The sequence below is a fragment of the Callospermophilus lateralis genome, chromosome 5 (assembly GCF_048772815.1).
Source record: "Callospermophilus lateralis isolate mCalLat2 chromosome 5, mCalLat2.hap1, whole genome shotgun sequence".
NCBI lineage: Eukaryota > Metazoa > Chordata > Mammalia > Rodentia > Sciuridae > Callospermophilus > Callospermophilus lateralis.
Window position 1 is genome coordinate 47,826,339 of NC_135309.1, and position 20,114 is coordinate 47,846,452.

General features: G+C 35.6%; 1 protein-coding gene across 1 annotated transcript in view; it reads left to right on the plus strand.

Annotated features, from left to right (window-relative positions):
• Kcnn2 (potassium calcium-activated channel subfamily N member 2) overlaps positions 1-6,371 on the plus strand; it is a 419,384-nt gene extending 413,013 nt beyond the window's left edge. The window contains exons 10-11 of the mRNA XM_076855875.1: positions 3,493-3,562; positions 5,834-6,371. Coding sequence (XP_076711990.1) covers positions 3,493-3,562; positions 5,834-6,121 — 358 coding nt within the window. The 3' untranslated portion in view covers positions 6,122-6,371. The remainder of the gene's footprint in view (positions 1-3,492; positions 3,563-5,833) is intronic.
• Positions 6,372-20,114: the final 13,743 nt, after the last annotated feature.

Sequence of the window (20,114 nt, forward strand, 5' to 3'; positions counted from 1 at the left end):
TTAAATTCATTTGATGGAGCTCTCCTGGCCTCTCTTAGTTTCTGAGTTGCCCTGAGAGCTTTTTCAGAAGCTCTTCCACCTTCTGCTTGTTCCCCCCTAGCTCAGCTCTTTCTCTTTTCCAAACTTTATGGCCTCTCTAGTCCAGCATATGACCACTCTTGTCTCTGATGGATGATGAACTCTCCCAGTTCCTCCCCTTGTTGTAATCACTCTTCAGTATCTCTCTTGGATTTTTCACTTGGTGCTATGTAATGTTCTCTTTGTCTTTTAACCCTTTTTCTGGTAGCAGCTTTAAATTTTTCATTCTTCTACCTTGACTATGGACCCATCCATCAACTTGGACTTGTCTCGGAGCCAAAAAAAATCCAGTGTACATGATTTACACAACAGAGGGGCTCCTGAGTAGCTCCAATTTGGAAAAGATCTATTCCCTTCTGGGGAAAAAGGAATCACATTATAATGTCATTGTCCCTTTAACCATATCCTATTAGACCAAAAAAAAAAAAAAAAACTGTTTTCTATCACTTATTTGAACAACGAGTAGCAAGAGGCCAAGCTGACCTTATGCATGCTCTTCCTTCTGAACTCTGATTCAAGAGGAAGTCATGCACTTTCAGGTGGGGGAATTATGGTAGTGATGAAGAAGGATGGTGATGTAATTGAATAGTGTTTTTCTCTTTGGCCAGTATGTCCAAATCCTACAGAATCATAACAGGATCTTCCAGCTAATGAATCGAGCCCCCTGTGCACAACTGAACACCTCATTGTATTATTTTGTTCCAGAATATTTTACAGTTTCTTTTCTTTTGTTTTGTCTTTTTATTTCAACAAAATGAAAATAGAGCTCGGAAGTAAGTTGTGTGAGCCGCTCCTTTCAACATTTGCAGAATTTTCTACTGGCTGCATGCACCCAGCGGATCCTTTATTTGTGAATTTTAGTAGTCTGATTGCTGCTATGGAAATGTGATCCAAAATCATGATATTTTCCTGTGATAAGTGAAGTTCACAAGGAAGAAATCAACATGTTTCTTATTCTTTTTTTTTTTTGTGGGGACAAAAAGTATAATACATATCTGCATGTTACCTTTTATTCTGGCAGCTGCAGTTTAAGCAGGCCTTTTCCCAACTGCTCTCCTACATTACAGCAGCATAAAAAGCAGACAAGATAATTTAAGTTCAGAAAACTAAAGGAATTCCAATCAAACAGGGCTACTCGATTTCAGCTTTCCAGATTAGCAAAAAATAAAATGGGCAAAATTCTACTGTCAGACATACTTTAGTAATGCAAGAGAAGTAAATTAGGCTCCGTTGACTTAAGACAAAATGCCCACTTCAGCTAAGGAGCCACCACCCACCTGATTTTCAGAGTTCAAGATGACTTCTATTGGAAGATTGCTGGAGGCGTCTGGTCTAAAGCCCCAAACTCCAGTCTACCTGTACTATTACTTAAAAGAAAACTTGATATGAATCCTATTGTAGGGCTGTGATGTAGCTCAGTGGTGGAGCACCTAACTGACATGCACTAGGCCCTGGGTTCAATCTTCAGCATTACCCACACAAAATCACTATCATTTAAACACACACACACACACACACACACACACAGAGCAAAGAGAGGTAAAGGTAGAATCAATTAGCAATTGAAATTCTAGTATTAGTTTCTAGCCATGGGCTAGAAATCTCTGAGCAGGTATCAGGCCATTAAGACGGGATAGGACCAGCCTCAGACATTTGTCTTGCCATAATCAAGACCTGAAAGAGAATTAAAGAGAATAACTGTCTCTCCCCCTGTTTTAATATTGTTTAAGTGTTTTACTTGAGTGTCACTTAAAGTCATCTATAACAACTCTGTTGGTATAAATCCAACACTCCAGGAACACTATCCTCATCTAACATACTTCATTTCATACATGAAGAAACCAGAGATCAAATTAGGGCCAGTGAGGACAGAGCCCCCATCTGACATAGCTGCTTTCTCCAGCTTCTCTGTAATGACCCATAGATATTTGAAGTGATTTTGTTTTTCTGCTTCTTTTAAAAGGTATACATCAAGAATTGTATCAAATCTTTCTCAATCATCTATTGGATTTAAGTACATTTGTAAATTTCTCTTAGAACTTTATTCCATGTCTATAATGCACAAAGCCAGTGAACTTTGATCCAAGCATTCTAATAAACATAGTCTCAATGACAAGTTATAAATTTAAACTGTTTTAGATTGTTAAAGATTGTGTTGGAGGTAGGTGTCAGTCAAACGTGCTGGCAGAGGAACCAAATCTTCACTGCAAAGCAGATTTGCTGACATATTGAGTATCCCAGGCTTCAGAACAAAATCACTGAGCATGATGAACACGTGCTACAAAAATCTCCCTGGCAGTAAAATCTTGCCCTGGGAATTTTTATTCCTGCCATGTAATTACTATACCTTAAACTGAAAAATAGCAAAATGCTTTCTTGAGCATTAAAACTCTACTTTGTAAAGTGATTCATCATCAAGCAAAATAAGGCTGATGTGGATCCCCCTGCCCCCATTTTCACGAAGTAGCATAGAAGGACCCATTTCTCTTTTTGGAGCAAGGCTTTGAAATGTTTGCTTAAAGAACAATAAATCACTTTTCCTCTTGGAAAGGAATATTAATTTCTTGGACATAGTAAGCACAGAATAAGTCTTTGTTATAATACAATAAATAAAGAGTAGTCATTTCTCATTCAGAAGGATAGTTTTTTGAAAGAGTGGCCTTTTGACTTGATACATACAATGATATTTTAAAGTAGTTAAAAGTAACCTTACAAATAGAGAGTCTATCCAGCAGATACTTTGTTGTAACTTTTTTATCTACAATAAAAATTAAGAGAGGTTCTTCCTAGGAAATGGTCTGGCCTCCCTTCAAATTCAATGGCAGTTTAAGATAAACATCTAGTGAAATACAATGAAGAATAAGAGAATTATGTGTTTTGAGTTATCTTGCTGCTGGTTGAATAAAAGTTTTATTTTTGTTAATAAGAATCTCACTTATCACTGTGTTTTCATCAGGTTCAAATACCTAACCCAATTCATTTCAGACTAAACAGGGTTAATACCTGTATCTAGTCACGTAGGCATAGGAAGGTGCTCATTGCTCCAACATTGATGAAATTCCAGTTGCTTTGCTATTTCTTCCTATGTCTATTTGTCACGATACTGGGGCTTTAAGGAATGTTTTGGCTTTTTCTCATATGGTTAAATCCTTATGAGCCTTTCTGAGTTCAACTTACCTGGTAATAGTTGTCCTGAGGACATCTCATCTCTTGCTCTCTCCTTTCTTTTTTGCGGTGTTGGGGAAGCATGCTTCTCATTGTACCAGACACATAACCAGTATGGTCTTTACCCCCAAATACAAGGCATTATCCATGCAGTTATTTGCTCTTGTCAATTTTGTGCATGCTCTTTGGAAGCCATAAGATACCTCAAGAAAGAAGAGAACTTTTCTGACTTCAGATTCTGTCTTTTAGATTAAGAAGTGTGAAAATGGAGCAGAGGAAGCTAAATGACCAAGCAAATACCTTGGTGGATCTGGCAAAGGTAAGACTCAGGGTGCTTGGCCCTCACAGTCCCATCTCTTGACTTCTATGCAGTCATTAGTAATACTTTGCAAGTATCCTCCACAAATTTAATTAATACATCAAACCAACAAACCCTCCAGAATTGAAGGTCCATCATCGTAAAAGCACTCTTCTAAAACTTTTATTTAATATGCTCTCTTTCCATATACATTATTCAACCCCCATCTAAAGTCTTTCCTACTTGTAGTGAATTTAGAGGCACCATAGAAACACAAGTGAAAACGAATACATCTGTAATTCTTAAACCTCTTCTCTGTGAGAGCAGAATTTCATCTCAGATGTGACTATGAGGTTCAGGGTTAAATAGAACTCAACAATAAAATTTTATATATTTTAAACAAACTCCTAAGAATGTAAAATTGAAACTTTAAAAAGACTCCCAAAAATTGCATCCTAAAAGTTAAAAAATGGACCTTTTTTATGGGTCTTTCTAAATCACATTATATCAATCATACTTTTTTAAAAGTATGTTAATAATTATCTAGTCTTTCTATTCTATTTAAAAGATTTATCTGAATTTTCAATTGTTCTTCCCCCAGTAAAATTCACTCTCAAAAAATGAATATCAATAATCAATACACTGTATCCTTTTGAGATAATTCTAAAAGAGATAATAGAATAACATATGCATCTTTGGCCTTTTACCACAAATGCTTTGAAATAGGCAACTTTCAATTAGATCTGTATGTTCTGTTTTACATTTGACAATCAGCTATGTTCTTTCTATAGGCTTAAGTATAATCTATAACAATTACACCTTTGGCCTCATGTCACTAAATAATGCATCTAAATTATATTCTTTTTCATGTATATCAGTAGCACCAACTATAAGTAGGTGAACATAAGTGAGGTATTTAACTTACCTGAGGAGAGTAAGCTTGTAATTAAGCTGGGTGGCACAGAGTGGTAGGTAGAAAGACATCGTTGATTGTTGATTAATATTGCCCTCCTTTGTGGAAGGTTCTTGCATCACTCCTAGGTTAAATGATAAAACTGGGTATCCTTTTAATAAATAAATAAAATAGACCCTTCGGAAATGTGATGTAGAGAAGTAATTGGACTTCAAGAGTACATCTATAAGGCAAGATGCCATTTCTAATTATTTCTTTAGTGCCATTCTTATGATGACAGGACTGTACATGCCATAGGACTCAGAACTTTTTGATCAAATGGATAGTGTTCACTTGTTGTATGCAGTGAAAATTTTTCAGCTAAGGCAGGCTGTCTCCATAGCAGAACTAAACAAGGTGCCTGTGCTCTGAATAGTTCCCCCATTTAATGGGGTTCATTTATCATCTTTAAGAGGTTGTTAAGCAAGACAAGAAGATATATTGTAAGGTGAGATGAAGCAAAAAGAAGGAAGATGGGGACAAAGGATTAACAGACAAGTTTAACATCTCTGTCCTTCCCTCTGAGGTAATCAACCCTGGAGTCCCATCTCTTGGTTACATCAGAAAATATAAGTAGGAATCAGACTTATGAATTGAATACCTAGCTCCGATTAAGCCATACCCACAGGTGGACTGGCAACTTCAGTATCTCCCTGAACTTTTATTTTGAGAATTTATTCTTTATTCTAAATTTTTCTGTTAAAAAAAAATCTATTTGAATCAATGAAGAATGGTCTATGATTTGGACCGCAAGACAACAAAATGAATTTAGGAATTTATTGCTTTATTTTACTAAATCACTTCTTCAGATAAATCCTGAGCTTTATCTATATTCCACCCTCAAAATCTTTTTACATTCCAAATCATCTGTACTTTTATTATTCCTTAAATCTGCTAGTTTTTTTAAAGATTGGCCTTGCCTTAGTATTACATGTGGCAAAATGCATTTGATGTGCTAACTTTTGTGACAACCCTTAAAACACACACATAAATTCGAAACAACTTCATCTGTCTTCACACCACCTAAAATCATAGGCTGTAGCTGCACTACATTTTCTGAAACTGAACCAAATCAATTGTCTAATTAATGTAACAAATTTCAGTGTTAATCAGTGTTTTCAATGTTAAAGTCAATGTTAATCAATTTGTAAATCTCAGCATTGAGCAACATATGGAATTTTCTTTGCAAAGTAACCATTCAGTTCAGTGACACCTTGTTACACCGGATGTCACCACCAAGAGACCAACCCTAAAGCTCCAGGACTTTGCAGATTACTTCTAGGGCAAGTCTATAAGCCTCTTAGTTATGTTTCTAATTTCTTTTCCATCCTGTTTTACAGACCCAGAATATCATGTATGACATGATTTCCGACTTAAATGAAAGGAGCGAAGACTTTGAGAAGAGGATTGTTACCCTGGAAACCAAATTAGAGACTTTGATTGGCAGCATCCACGCCCTCCCTGGGCTCCTCAGCCAGACCATCAGACAGCAGCAGAGAGACTTCATTGAGGCTCAGATGGAGAACTACGACAAGCACGTCACCTACAATGCTGAGCGGTCCCGGTCCTCGTCCAGGAGGCGACGGTCCTCCTCTACAGCACCACCAACTTCATCAGAGAGTAGCTAGAAGAGAATAAGTTAACCACAAAATAAGACTTTTTGCCATCATATGGTCAATATTTTAGCTTTTATTGTAAAGCCCCTATGGTTCTAATCAGCGTTATCCGGGTTCTGTTGTCAGAATCCTGGGAACCTGAACACTAAGTTTTAGGCCAAAATGAGTGAAAACTCTTTTTTTTTTTTTCTTTCAGATGCACAGGGAATGCACCTATTATTGCTATATAGATTGTTCCTCCTGTAATTTCACTAACTTTTTATTCATGCACTTCAAACAAACTTTACTACTACATTATATGATATATAATAAAAAAGTTAATTTCTGCACATACTTGTTTGGTCACTTGACATTTCTGAAGCTTCACATCTTTAGAAGGTAAAATGATTATGTCTGATGCATGCTGACAGTTTTTGTTTCTAAAAGTTGGGCTGGTTTGAGGGGGGTAAAAAAGGACTTTCAATCCTTCCTTATCTTCTTCATGAAAGTTTTCCATATTAGAACCACAGTCATTTGGCCCAACCCAGCTTCTTTCTTCTTCTTCTTCTTCTTGAGTTTATAGTGTCTCACTTTTAATACAGTTTGCATCCAAATGATATGGAAAGTCAGGCCGTTTTATCAGAACATATTCAATCAAAGGGCAGAGATGCTTTCAATAATTATTTTTATTCCTAGTTTATCAGCAAATTTATATAAAGAAATGTCAGTACACTGCTATCTGGAATTCATGTTACAGAATTGTACGTCTAAATTAATGAGTTCATATCTTGCCATGTATTCATTTATTACAAAGGAGCCAGGATGCTCTCCAAGTACTTGGAGGTACATGTGATCTTTATATTTACATATTTGCATACATCAGCATCATAAACATACATGAGCATAACACATTCTAGCATATGGTTCCTTCTTGGTCTGCACTTACATACTGGTACAAGTAAGTGGCATATGGTAAATTTCACAAGTTTTCATACTTGGTTAGTCATGGTTGGTTCGTTGGTGTAAAAGGGAACTGGGGCATTATTGCTTTTGCAAATTTACTCAAGAATCCAGTAAATCTGGGAGAACCATGTTGAGGTGAGAGCCATGTGGAAATTCCTAACATTATGGTGTTTCTTCAGAGTCTACAGAAGAGCTGATCTGTGGTACTGTGCTAAGGTTAATGCATCCTAACATTTGGGCAGCTCTTAGGAAAACCAGCTTGCATTGGTCTAAACCTAAAGAACTATTCCTCCTTCATGTTCAGAAAAACCCGTTTAAGCAGCTTGTGTATTCTGCCCTATTTTATAACTTACCTTTTGTTGTCAATCTTAAAACAGTGCAAACTGCTAGCATTATCAAGTATTTTATTCTTTAGCACAAATGAATGATATATTTAATCCACTCTGCTCAGTTTAATGGAGAAAATAATTTTCCCAACTATTCCTCATAACTGGTGTACAAATCAAACAAACATTTCAAGATCAAAGATATAAACTGTAATTGCTTTTGAATGCATGAGAAGTTCTTACCATTTACGAGGTATCCAGAGTGGCTGAAACTCATGCTCATTCAAACACTTTGTGTTGGATAAGGACAAGGCCTGGAAAGTCTCTTAATAATAAGTAAAAGAAAAATAATCAGAACACTGCTTATAGATTCATATCGCTGGGTTAAAGGAACATCCAAGTCCTGCTTCATCAGAATTTCTACTTTATTATCCAGTGAAAATTCCCTTTTATATATTTTGGGTCACATATAAGAATATATCAAGTATTTGGTGCAAACATTGGAGGTAAAGAAGAGAGAAATTATGAAAGGAATAATTTGTTGTTATAATTGATGCAGTTAATTCTTACATATTCGGTCTCTGTTGTGACTAAAAAGCAAAGCATACATAGGTAAGCTTAATTATCATCTTCCTGATCAATTAGCACTATCACCCAAGGACACTAACAAAGAATAATGTGTTCCTCTTCTTGTTGAGCAAGAGAAAAAAGAATTTTTTTTTTAAATTTAGATTTCACTACCTTGCATTTATTCTCTTCCTCTTAATTGTAGCTCATTTAGGATAAGGTATTCTTTTGTCCTTCACAATTTATCTTACTTTTTTGTTTCTCTATGCATAAGCATATGAAGACTTGTAAATACGCCTTTCATTTCTGTTTTTAAAATGTCAAATAATACAATTTGAAAGAGAAGGAAGAAGAGACCATCAAATAGACATTCTGGTCAGCAATTTGCTGAATAAACTCCACTTTAAAGTTATCAAGTCTTCCAAGTAGCTTTGAGCATTAGGCAGAATCCTCTGAGGGCTACTTAGATGACTGCTCACTTGTGGTGATATATGCCTTTCTCTTATGTGCACTTTGTTTTTCGGACTACCTAATAATAATTGAGTTCTGTTTGTCTCCTGTTGGCCTGCCCCACCCTCACCTGTTCCTGTACAGCCAGCCCAAGCCAATTTTCTTTCACAGACCATTTTAAATTACAATGGTACCCCCTTCCTCAACAACTTTCTTCATTTCCCTATTTGTACAAGCGTCTAAATCTGTAGTAAGAAGGCCCCATGCTCTGAAAGAAGATAAACCAGATGCATATCAGGTGTTAAATTTCAGAAACTTCTTGTGTTTTCTTCCCTACTTTCTGCTGTCTTTGTGGTTATTTTCAAAGAGGCTTTCCACCAGAATATCTGTGATAACCAAATCATCCTGTTTGTAAACAGATTTGGGAGACAGAGTTGGGAATTGGGAGACAAAAACTATTGGCTAAGGTTAATATGAAGCTTTAAGAGATGGATTAAAATTCTAGACTTCTATCTTTTAACTCTGCCTAGTCTTGTCAAATAGCATGGCAAAATGAAAAAAAAAAGAGTCAGACCAGGGTTTAGAACTTCACTCTGCCACTCATCAGCTCTGTGTACATGAACAACATTAATCCATCTGAGCCTTTCCCCCTTATCCATAAAGAGTTAAAAATAAAAAAAATCACAGATACCACAGGGCTCTGCAAAAAGCCTAGCATCTGTCTTACCAAATGATGGTGATTATTTTTCATTACTATTTCAGTGTCAGGCAGCACACACATCAACACTTCCACTATCTGCTTGTCTTATCACTCTTCACATCCAGCAGTATAAATTTCCCCCTTCACCTGTCTAGTTGATTGTTGAAACAAGTTACTGGACTTTGGACTAGCTCATTCATTTCTTGGTGCTATCAGTGCTTTTTTGCTTAATGTAACCTAGAGTATCAGTACTTTATCCTTGTGGTTATGACCGACTTTCTCCTACTTCCTTACCATTCCACAAAATCTATTCAAACATGACTCAGGATGGAAATGCTGGAAAAGTCACCTACGTTGACCAAAGGGCTTGGTTCCTTTTCCACTTGGTTCCAAATCCACTCTGTACATTCTGGCCGCCACCAACTTCCTGGGTGTATGTAACACACACTGATAATTGTGTGCCTAAACTAAATAATCCAGTCAACCCACTAAGAAAAATTGTTGAACTGGTCATTTGGCAAACAAAATCCTAGTAGACGGTAAGATTGGAGCATCATGGGACAAGGAACATAAAGTGAAGGACTTCATCCCACTGTCCCTGCTGAAGTTCCTGAGGAACATGATCTTTTTCAAGTTGTTAGGCTTTAGACAAGAGAACAAAACAAACCAACAACTCACCCTGTCGAGTATGCTTCCAGCTCTGCTGTCAGGCAGTGGTCCCAGAAACAGGAAACACAGATTACAGTTTCATAGACGCTCCCAATTTCCTCTTTTAGAAATGCTTAGAATTCCCCACTCCACCCTCAAAATGTCCTTCTGTCCAAGGTTTCCTCTGCCCCAGTGTTTGTGCTCCCCAGATGGTCATCTGTGTAGTAGAGAGAAGAACTTCAGAACTGATTAGAGATTACTGGGTGGCTCTTTTTTTTAGCAGTACCAGGAGTAATATACTAGAAATTTTCTTACTTTGGGATCCAGCGCAAAGGTGAATATAAAGGGGACAGTGGTCAGGTAGTGTCCAGGCAGAATGCTGAACAGAGGGACACCTCCCCAGTTTTTCCACCACTGGTAACCCCTGCTCCTCCTCTGGAAGGCAGCTCAGCTTCTCTCTATCACCCAACTCTTTTCTATTCTGCTGGAGAAATGTGTCATTTAATTCTTAAATTCTGTCAAAAACCCTGTGTCCCTGTGTTTATTTTCATTTTATAGATGAGGACACTGAAGTGAGACCTTTGTTAGACATAGGAAATAAGTTCATATCTCATGAACCCAATAAATAATTTCCCTTGAGCTTCCTATTATCCACCCCCGCAATACACCTATAAACAAGACATTTCTTGTTGGTCAACCTTATCACTTAAAAAAAAAAAAAAATTGAGGGGGCTTGGGTGGCTCAGAGGTAGAGCACTCGCCTAATATGCATGAGGCACTAAAAAGTTCAATCCTTAGCACCACATTAAAAATAAAATAAAGATATCGTGTCCACCTATAACTAAAAAATAAATATTAAAAAAATTGAGGGAAGTACTCTTACTGCCCTCTGCTAGGGTTGGAAAAAAAAAAAGGAAACATTTGAGAACTCAAAGGGAAAGTGCACTTATATCTTGGGATACTGTGGGAGTCACAAGTCACAAGGTCATGGAACAACCATGGGTTGCCACCACATACTGAATTCATGCCACTTGATTGCTCTGCTGAAGCTGGGTGGGATGATGAACCCCTAGCCACCCAGGCCCCACAGCTCACTCGCTGAGGACATTGTAGCCATTAGGTCTCCTCCAACTGTGGATGAGGGATGATAGGACATACTAAAATAAAGTTGTCCCAACTGCATCTTTGCTGCAAAGGAAGAAACAAAATGACTTGAGTATAAAGTATTTGGTATAATGTGCACCAAAAATCCTTCTGGCCATACAATTCTAAAATGACATGATTCTGTCTAAAAGACCTGAATTTTTTCTGTACTGCCTAACTATCAATCCCTGCAGGGTGGGCTAGCATAGCCACATGCCTATCTCTGAGTCTTACATATATAAAGGGGTTGTGTGCAATTCCCAGTCATCCTGCAGCCTCTTCATCTATTTCGTTTACTCTCACTTTTGTTTACTCCTTATGGGATTATTAGGTTGAACGTTTGTATCTTTTTGGACTCTGAGAATATAAATCCAAAATTAATCTATCTTTCAGTTGGATAAGATCATCGTGCCTCAGAGAGGAAGTTAAATGAGCAGTTTAAAGACCTTTATATGAACCAATATTTTTTAGATTGTAAGGCGAAATATATATTATGAGAAAATATTGGCATCCTCTCAATTTGACATTGAAAGCTTCATTTTGTGTTTTTTTTATACATGTTCTTAACTTATTTCAGGGAGTCTGAGGATTTCAAGTTGACTTAAAAGAGTGCTGGTGACAAAGGTCATACCTGGCTGTTAAAGCAAGTGGTATGGGGGAAAATCAGGTGGACAGCTCCTAGTGACTTGGAAACAGCCCAAGTGGCTCCTGTGTAAGTTTATGAGATTCCTCTCCCTGCTCTTCTAGAGACAGTCACATTAATGGATATTTCTTTTGTATAGATAATAGAGAAGACTTGAAAATATAGCAAAAAACAGAATATTGCATAAAAAAATTAGATTACTCTTTTTTTGTAGGAAAAATCCCTTGGCAAAGGCATTTAATGAAAACTTGTTTATTTATACATAAAAGAGGAGAATGAAAGTAATAATGTGTTATTCTTGACTTAAAAAAAAAGCTAAAAATGACTTTGTAAAGACAAATTCTGACAAGAAAGGATAAAATCAAACAAGAAAGCAAAAAGCAATAATTCCAAAATAAGTTAAATACAGTGGCCTGAGAAGAAATAACAATGGTATGTACATCAAATCATCAGGCTGTGCACTGTAAATGCAGTAAAAAATTAAAAATAGAAATAAATTGTATTTATAAACAAAAAAAGAAATAACAATGGTTGATTGCTTCTGGTATATGGCAATTTTTAAAATATTAATTTTGCCTTTCCAAGATCATGGGAGGTTTTTCTATCTTATGAGATCATCTTCAGTTTCTTTCTTCAGAGTTCTATAGTTTTCATCGTAGACTTCTTTCAACTAATTGGTTAGATCTATTCCCAAGGTTTTGGTTTTTTTGTTTTTTTGTTTTTTTTTTTTTTTTGGTTTGTTTTTTAAGGCTATCCCAAATAGAATGTTTTTTCTTATTTCTTTCTCATCAGATTTGTTGTTGGAGTATAAAAAAGCTATTGATTTTTAACATTGATTTTGTATCTTTCTACTTTGCTGAATTTGTTTATCAGCTCTAGAAGTCTTCTGGTATGCTAATCACCTATAAAATCATGTCATCAGCAATGATCACCCTCAAAATACCAATGACATTCTTCACAGAACTACAAAATAAAACAGTCATTAAATTCATTTGGAAGAATAAGAGACCCAGAATAGCCAAAGCAATTCTGAGCAAAAAATGTGATAGTGGAACTTTTATTAGCATAAAAACAAACACAAAACCCAGTGGGAAACAACAGAAGATAAGGGACAAACCCACATATCTAGAGTCACCTGATCCTTGACAAAGGTGCCAAAAACATACACTGGAGAGAAGACAATCTTTTTAACAAATGGTGCTGGAGAAACTGTATATCCATATGTAGAAGAATGAAACTAGACCCTAATCTCTCACACTGTACAAGTCAATTCAAAATGGAATGCATGCCATATTCCCCTATAGTCTCTATAATTGAATTAAATGATAATTTTTTTAAAAAAAGAATTCGTATATGCTAAACAGACCCAATAAGTAATCATTGAAGCTGAATCTCAATACTTTAAGGACCATTTCCAAACATACCTCTTCATCAATTCAAGACTTGACTGAAGCATACTTTCTTAAAGTATTCTTTAAAAATTAACTGGGATGCCTTTAGACTGAGATGACTCCCATTCCTTGGTTTTCTATTAGCAAACTGAAACTCAACTCAGTGTAAACAATAAAACAAAACTTCAACTGAACCCATCAGAAACTTCCAACTAACCTTAAAATAGAAACTATCAACCAGAAACCACCAACTAACCTCTATCTAAGGACTTTCAACTTTCAGCAGTCAAATATTTTCTTTGTCTTGCTTCCACAAACACCTTATAAAAATTTCCCCTGGCACCCTCTTGGTGAAGTCCTGAACCATTTATCATCTCACATTGCCCAATTCATAAATCTCTGTTAAAATAAATTCTATGAAATTAAAAAAAGAAAGAAAATATGGTGTATATACACAATGGAGTTTCTACTCAACCATAAAGGAGAATGAAATGATGGCATTTATAAGCAAATGGATGGAACTGGAGAATATCATGCTAAAAGAAATAAGCTAGACTTGGAAAGCAGAGGGCCAAATGTTCTCTCTCATATGCAGAAGGTAGAGAGGAAACAAATATATTTTTTTTAAGTGTGAGGAGGGGAGCAGGGGCTAGGGGTAGACTCAGTGGCAGATTATTTGCCTGGAATGTATGAGGCCCTGGTTTTGATCCCTAACACTGGGGAAAAAAGTGAGGGACTCCCATGAAAATAGAAGGGTGAACCATAAAGGAAGGGTGAGAAAGGGGAAGAACTTCAGAATGAAATTGACCAAACTATGCTAGTGTATATATGAATATATCATAATGAATTCCACCTTTATGCATATCTTTATAATGCACCAATAAAAAACAATAAATTAGTAGAAGGAAGACCAAAAAAGTAGAATAAGGGGCTCAAGGGGAAGAGGAAGGGAAGGAAAGGGGAAATACTGGGGACTAAATTAGAGACAATTATATTATATGCATGTATAAATATGTTAAAATGAATTCCACTCATATTTATAACTATGACACACTAAGAAAAAAATATTAAAAAATAAATATCAGTTGTTGAAGGTATACCTTTAAAGGTAGAAAATAGAAATTTGGGTTAAAAAATACAACATCTATATATACTTTTACAAAAGACTTATAAAGTAAAATGATAGGACAATTTAAAACTCAAATTACAGGAGAGAATTTAGGATGGTAAACTAAACAGAAGTAGTTACAATGTTCATTTTAGACTAATGTAATTCAAGGGAAAAACAGGAAGACACAAAACACTGGCATAGATTGATAAGAGTTCAATTTATATAGAAGAAAAAGCTGGATGAATTGTGTGCACCAAACAGCAAAGCAAATAAATCAAAACTTTCAGAAATAAAATGAAACACATAATTATTATGGGAAACTTTAAGGCCTCTTTCACTTAGAGGGTCAACCAGGCCAAAAATTAAGTTTTATTTTTCAAGAAAAATAAAGATTTCTAAAATTGGCCCAAGAAGTAGAAGAAGCATAAGTAGAGAAACAAACATAAAGGAAATAGAAATGGTGTAAAAATTCAAAAACCGCTCAGACCAGATGCTTTGAAGGAAAAAATAATTTGTTTCTTATATAAATTCTCCCTGAGCATTAAAATAACACAAGGTAAACCAACTTATTTTAGCAGGAATATGACCCTAACACCATAACTGATCAAGGAATACTTATGAGAAAGACATAGGCCAATCAATATTAAAAATTACATAAAAAAACCTTCAATATAATATTTGAGAATTTCATCTAGCACTATATTAAAATAATAGTACATCATGAATAAAAATTTTTAATCAGTGTTACAAAAATATTAAATGCAAATAATATCCCCTCATAAACAGAATAAACAGAGGCAACATAACCAACCACACAATAGCCACTTTAACCCAGGGGTGATCTTCTACTCTACATCCCCACCCCTTTGTATATTTTGAGAAAGGGTCTCACTAAATTGCCAAGGCTAGCCCAGAACTTGCAATCCCCCCGTGCCTCAGCGTCCCAAGTCATTGGGGCTAATATACCTTAAAATTCAACACTCATTCATAAAAAATTATAGTAATCTTATAAGAGAAACTTATTTGATAAAGCATGTCTACCAGATGATAAGCAACAAGGAAACATTGGATGCCTTCTCATTAATGATAAGAATGAGAATGGCCCCCTTTGTTACTACTATTCAACACTGTGGTGGAGCCCCTGAGTAATGCAACTTCATGCTTAAAATTCACACTAGAAATATAATTGCCCCAGTTAGGTTACAATCAAAGCTACACACACACACACACACACACACACACACACACACTTAGGAGGATTCTTTTTGTGACTTCAGTATGACAGACCTTCTTTTGAAAAGGTAGACCAAGCAAGTCCTAAAGGCAAAGAGTGAAACATTTGCTTTTGACAAAATTAGAAACTTTCTATAAAAGTTTTTTTTATATAAAATAAAAAGAGTGGAAGAAAAACATTTAAGTAATATACAACAGAAAGGCATTTTGTATTCAGAATATGTATAGATAGCTAGATGTAAGGTTTATACTTAGATATGTAATAGAAATATCTACGTAGATCTCTATGCAAGAGGAACGGTGCTATCAGGCAGGGCTTTTGCAGGGACCCTGTGTACCGCATATAGTGAACCTCAAGGGCATATCTCTTGATTTCACTCACTGCATATGCATGTTGTCCCGTATATAAGTAAAAGACAAAAAAAGTCTGGTAGAAAAATAGCAAAGGATTTCAACAGGCAACTCACTAAAGAAGTAACATAAATGGGCAATGAATCTATGAAGGATGCCAATGGTATTGATCATCAGAGAAACACACAACAGAAACGTAAGAAGGGTTCAGAGCAATCTGGAGCAACCCATTCAAATTTACATGCATATATTTGCTCTGAAAAATTCTTAAATTTCTTTTCAAACCTGAAAAACAATAACTAATAGTACTTCCTTGTCTTAGGAGGAAAAAAAACTCACAAACTGTTAGCACGTGAAACTCTCTGTATCTGTCCACTCCCAGATGATCAGTATCTGCTCACCAACAAATGGAGGTTCCAGGACTCTGATCAAAGAGGAAAGGAAAACATCAGAAAAAAACATCTTGGGTGCTTGAATAGACAGGTAAGTAAGTAAAATAGAACATCAGACAACAAGATGATTGGACAAATAAAAGTATTTCTCTCCTGCTGCATTATTTCACATCCATGGACAATATTAAATGACAGACCAGTATCTCCCACAACCCTTTAAGGCCTCTGTGGAGTCTTCCTGTCAAAGCTCTATCCCAGAGGAACAGTGCTCTCAGCCAGGGATTTTGGAGGGACCTGTGTGATGCACACAGGGAACCTCCAGGGCATATCTCTTGATTTCATTCTCTTTAAAAGTTCTTATAAAGTATAATAGCAAATTCAGCAAATTGGAATTTCAGGAGAGACATCACTGAGCCAAAGCGTTTCTGAGCCCCAGGCTATAGTATGAGGAACTGAAAAAATGAATACATACATGGAGCTGGGAGGAGATAACAATTTTTTTTTTCTCTAGTAAACATCCACAGAATGGCATCCCTCGGTCTCTGCTTTAGAGTAACACCGACACTGGGAACCACACTGGCATGTTGAATTTTCAGTGCAGACGTGCTTTTAATATTAGGAAGAAGAAAAAGGAGGGGGGAAACCATCTAAATGTTCATAAATAAGGAAATTGATTAATTCGTTGTTATAAATTAATTAGCAATTTTAAAGTATTTTGGAACAGCTAATGTTACTCATCTAGAAAGATTCTTAAGACCTATTTGTTAGTAATGAAAACAAATTGCGATTTATCATCAAGATCAGTAATAAAGCAAAGATACTCACTAACATCTACAGGAAGTATTAACAATGCACTGAGATGAGCTCATTAAAAGCATAAAAGTTGGAATAAAAAGTAAACCTATCATATCTCTACTGTAAAATCATATTAATGAATACTTGGAAAGTTCCATAGAATCAATGATAATATTAATTCAAACAACATAAAAATTCAACAAACTAATGAATTAAAAATTATATTCACAGATCAATACCTATTATATATACACAAGCACTAACCAACTGGAAGACACACAATGGTGAAAAACAACAAGTTACATTTTTTTTCTTTTAAAGTCAGGAATAAACTTAACAATAAAAGGGCTGTGTAAGTAGAAATTTAAAACATTCCTAAAAAGACATAAAAGGAGACTCCAACATCTGTTTCCCTTGGGTTGGGTAAATTAACATCAGAAAAATATCAGTTCTCCCTGGTTGATTAATTAATTTAATATAATCCCAATTAAATTTTGTAAATGAAGTTAAACAGGTTTAAACTAAAGTGAATACGGAAAGAACAATAATAATTATTTTTTTGTTTTTTAAAAAACTATGGGTGATGGGCTTCTTGCCAGCAAAATAATTGAAATATGATATAAAACCCTCATAATTAAAACATTGTGGTACCAGCACAATAATATAACAATCAGTGGAGCAGAATAAAAGGTCCAGAAATAGAGCCAAGTACATCTGGAAAGTTATAATATGATACAGGTGGCATTTCAAATAATTGGGGGCACAGATGTACTTTATAATAAATGGGCTGGAACAATTGGAGAGCAATTGAAAAGAGACTCATGCTTCACACCATATGAAAGATTAAATTCCACATGGCCCAGAGCTTCAAACTTGAAGATTAAAAACTACTCAAGTAGTAGAAGAGAATGTAAGTGAATTTCTCTGGAACCCAGGGATAGTGAGAGGCTTTCTGGAAGGCAGAGTACATAAAAATAAAAGAACATTTAGAATAATAATAGAAGAAGGTACGATAAGCCAAGCCTGAAACAGCTGATAAACTGGGAAAAATTTTTGCCATGCTTATCACAGATAAAGGACTAAAATTCTTAAAATTTAAAAAATTCTTAAAATTAAGAGGGAAACATTCTAAAACCCTGATAGAAAATAGGAAAATGGTCAAACATCAGATGATTTACACTATCTACACAAAAATAATTCTTAAACATACAAAAAGAATTTTATTCAGAACTCAAGGAATATAAATTAAAACTACATTGAGCCAGGCACAGTGGTGCATGTCTGTAATCCCAGCAAATGGGATACTGAGGCAAGAGGATCACAAGTTCAAAGCCAGTCTTGGCAAAAGTGAGGTGCTAAGCAACTCAGTGAGAGCCTATCTCTAAATAAAATACAAAATAGGGCTGGGGATGTGACTCAGTGGTTGAGTGCCCCTGAGTTTGATCCCCCTACCAAAAAGAAGGAAGGAAGGAAGGAAGGAAGGGCAAACTATTAGATTCATTTTTAACACTGATATCTCTCCTCTACATTTGATCCTGAAGTTACAATTTCAACATTATAAATTGCATATACACAAAGGGTCATTAATTACAATACAACCTACAACTGCAAATCAATAGATACAACGTACATGCCTATATTTTTTGCCTTTTCTATAAAAACTCTTTATTTATATATGACAGCGGAATGCGTGACAATTCTTATTACATATATAAAGCACAATTTTTCATATCTCTGGTTGTATACAAAGTGTATTCACATCAATTCATGCCTTCTTACATGTACTTTGGATAATAATGATTATCATGTTCCACCATCATTAATAACCCCATGTCCCCTCCCTTCCCCTCAAACCCCTCTCCCCTATCTATTGCTCCCATGCTCCCTCTTCCTATCCCATTATGAATCAGCCTCCTTATATCAAAGAAAACATCTGGCACTTGTTTTTTTTTGGGGGGGGGAGGGGATTGGCTAACTTCACTTAGCATTATCTTCTCTAATTCCATCCATTTACCTGTAAATGCCATGATTTTATTCTCTTTTACTGCTAAGTAATAGTCTATTTTGTATATATGTCACTTTTTTTTTATCCATTCATCTATCTATTGAAGGGTTGATTCCACAGCTATTGTGAATTGTGCTGCTATAAACATTGATGTGGCTGTGGCTCCTGTAGTATACTGTTTTTAAATCCTTTTTAAACTGAAGAGAGGGATAGCTGGGTCAAACTGTGGTTCCATTTCCAATTTTCTAAGAAATCTCCATACTGCTTTCCATATTGGCTGCACCAGTTTGCAATCCCACCAGCAGTGTATGAGTGTACCTTTTTCCCCACATCCTCACCAACACTAATTGTTGTTTGTCTTCATAATAGCTGCCATTCTAACTGGAGTGAGATGAAATCTTAGAGTAGTTTTGATTTGCATTTCTCTAATTGCTAGCTATGATGAACATTTTTTCATATACTTGTTGATTAATTGTATATCATCATCTGAGAAGTATCTGTTCAGGTCTTTTGCCCATTTACTGATTGGGTTTTTTTTGGGGGGGGTGTTTAACATTCTGAGTTCTTTATATACCCTAGAAATTAGTGCTCTCTCTGATGTGTGAGGGGTAAAAATTTGCTCCCAAGATGTAGGCTCTCTATTCACCTCACAGATTGTTTCTTTTGCTGAGAAGAAACTTTTTAGTTTGAGTCCATCCCATTTTTTTGATTTTTAATTTTAATTCTTGCACCAAAGGAGTCTTATTAAGGAAGTTGAGGTCCTAATCCCACATGATGGAGATTAGGGCCAATTTTTCTTCTATTAGACACAGGGTCTCTGGTTTTATTCCTAAGTCCTTGATCCATTATCAGTGATAAATCCTCAGAAATGGAAATGAGAAAAACTACCCCATTTACAATAGCCTCAAAAAAAACTTGGAAATGAATTTAACAAAAGAGGTGAAAGATTTATATAATGAAAATTACAGAACCCTAAAGAAAGAAGTCAAAGAAGACCTTAGAAGATGGAAAGATCTACCTTGTTCATGGTTGGGCAGAATCAATATTATCAAAATGACCATACTTCCAAAAGCACTATACAGATTTAATGCAATTCTGATCAAAATCCCAATGACATTTCTCATAGAAATAGAAAAAGCAATCATGAAATTCATCTGGAAAAATAAGAGACCCAGAACAACTAAAGCAATTTTTAGCAGGAAAAGTAAACCAGGTGGCATTACTATACCAGACCTTAAACTATACTACAGAGCAATAGTAAAAAAAAAAAAAAAAAGAACAGCATGGTATTGGCACCAAAATAGCCTG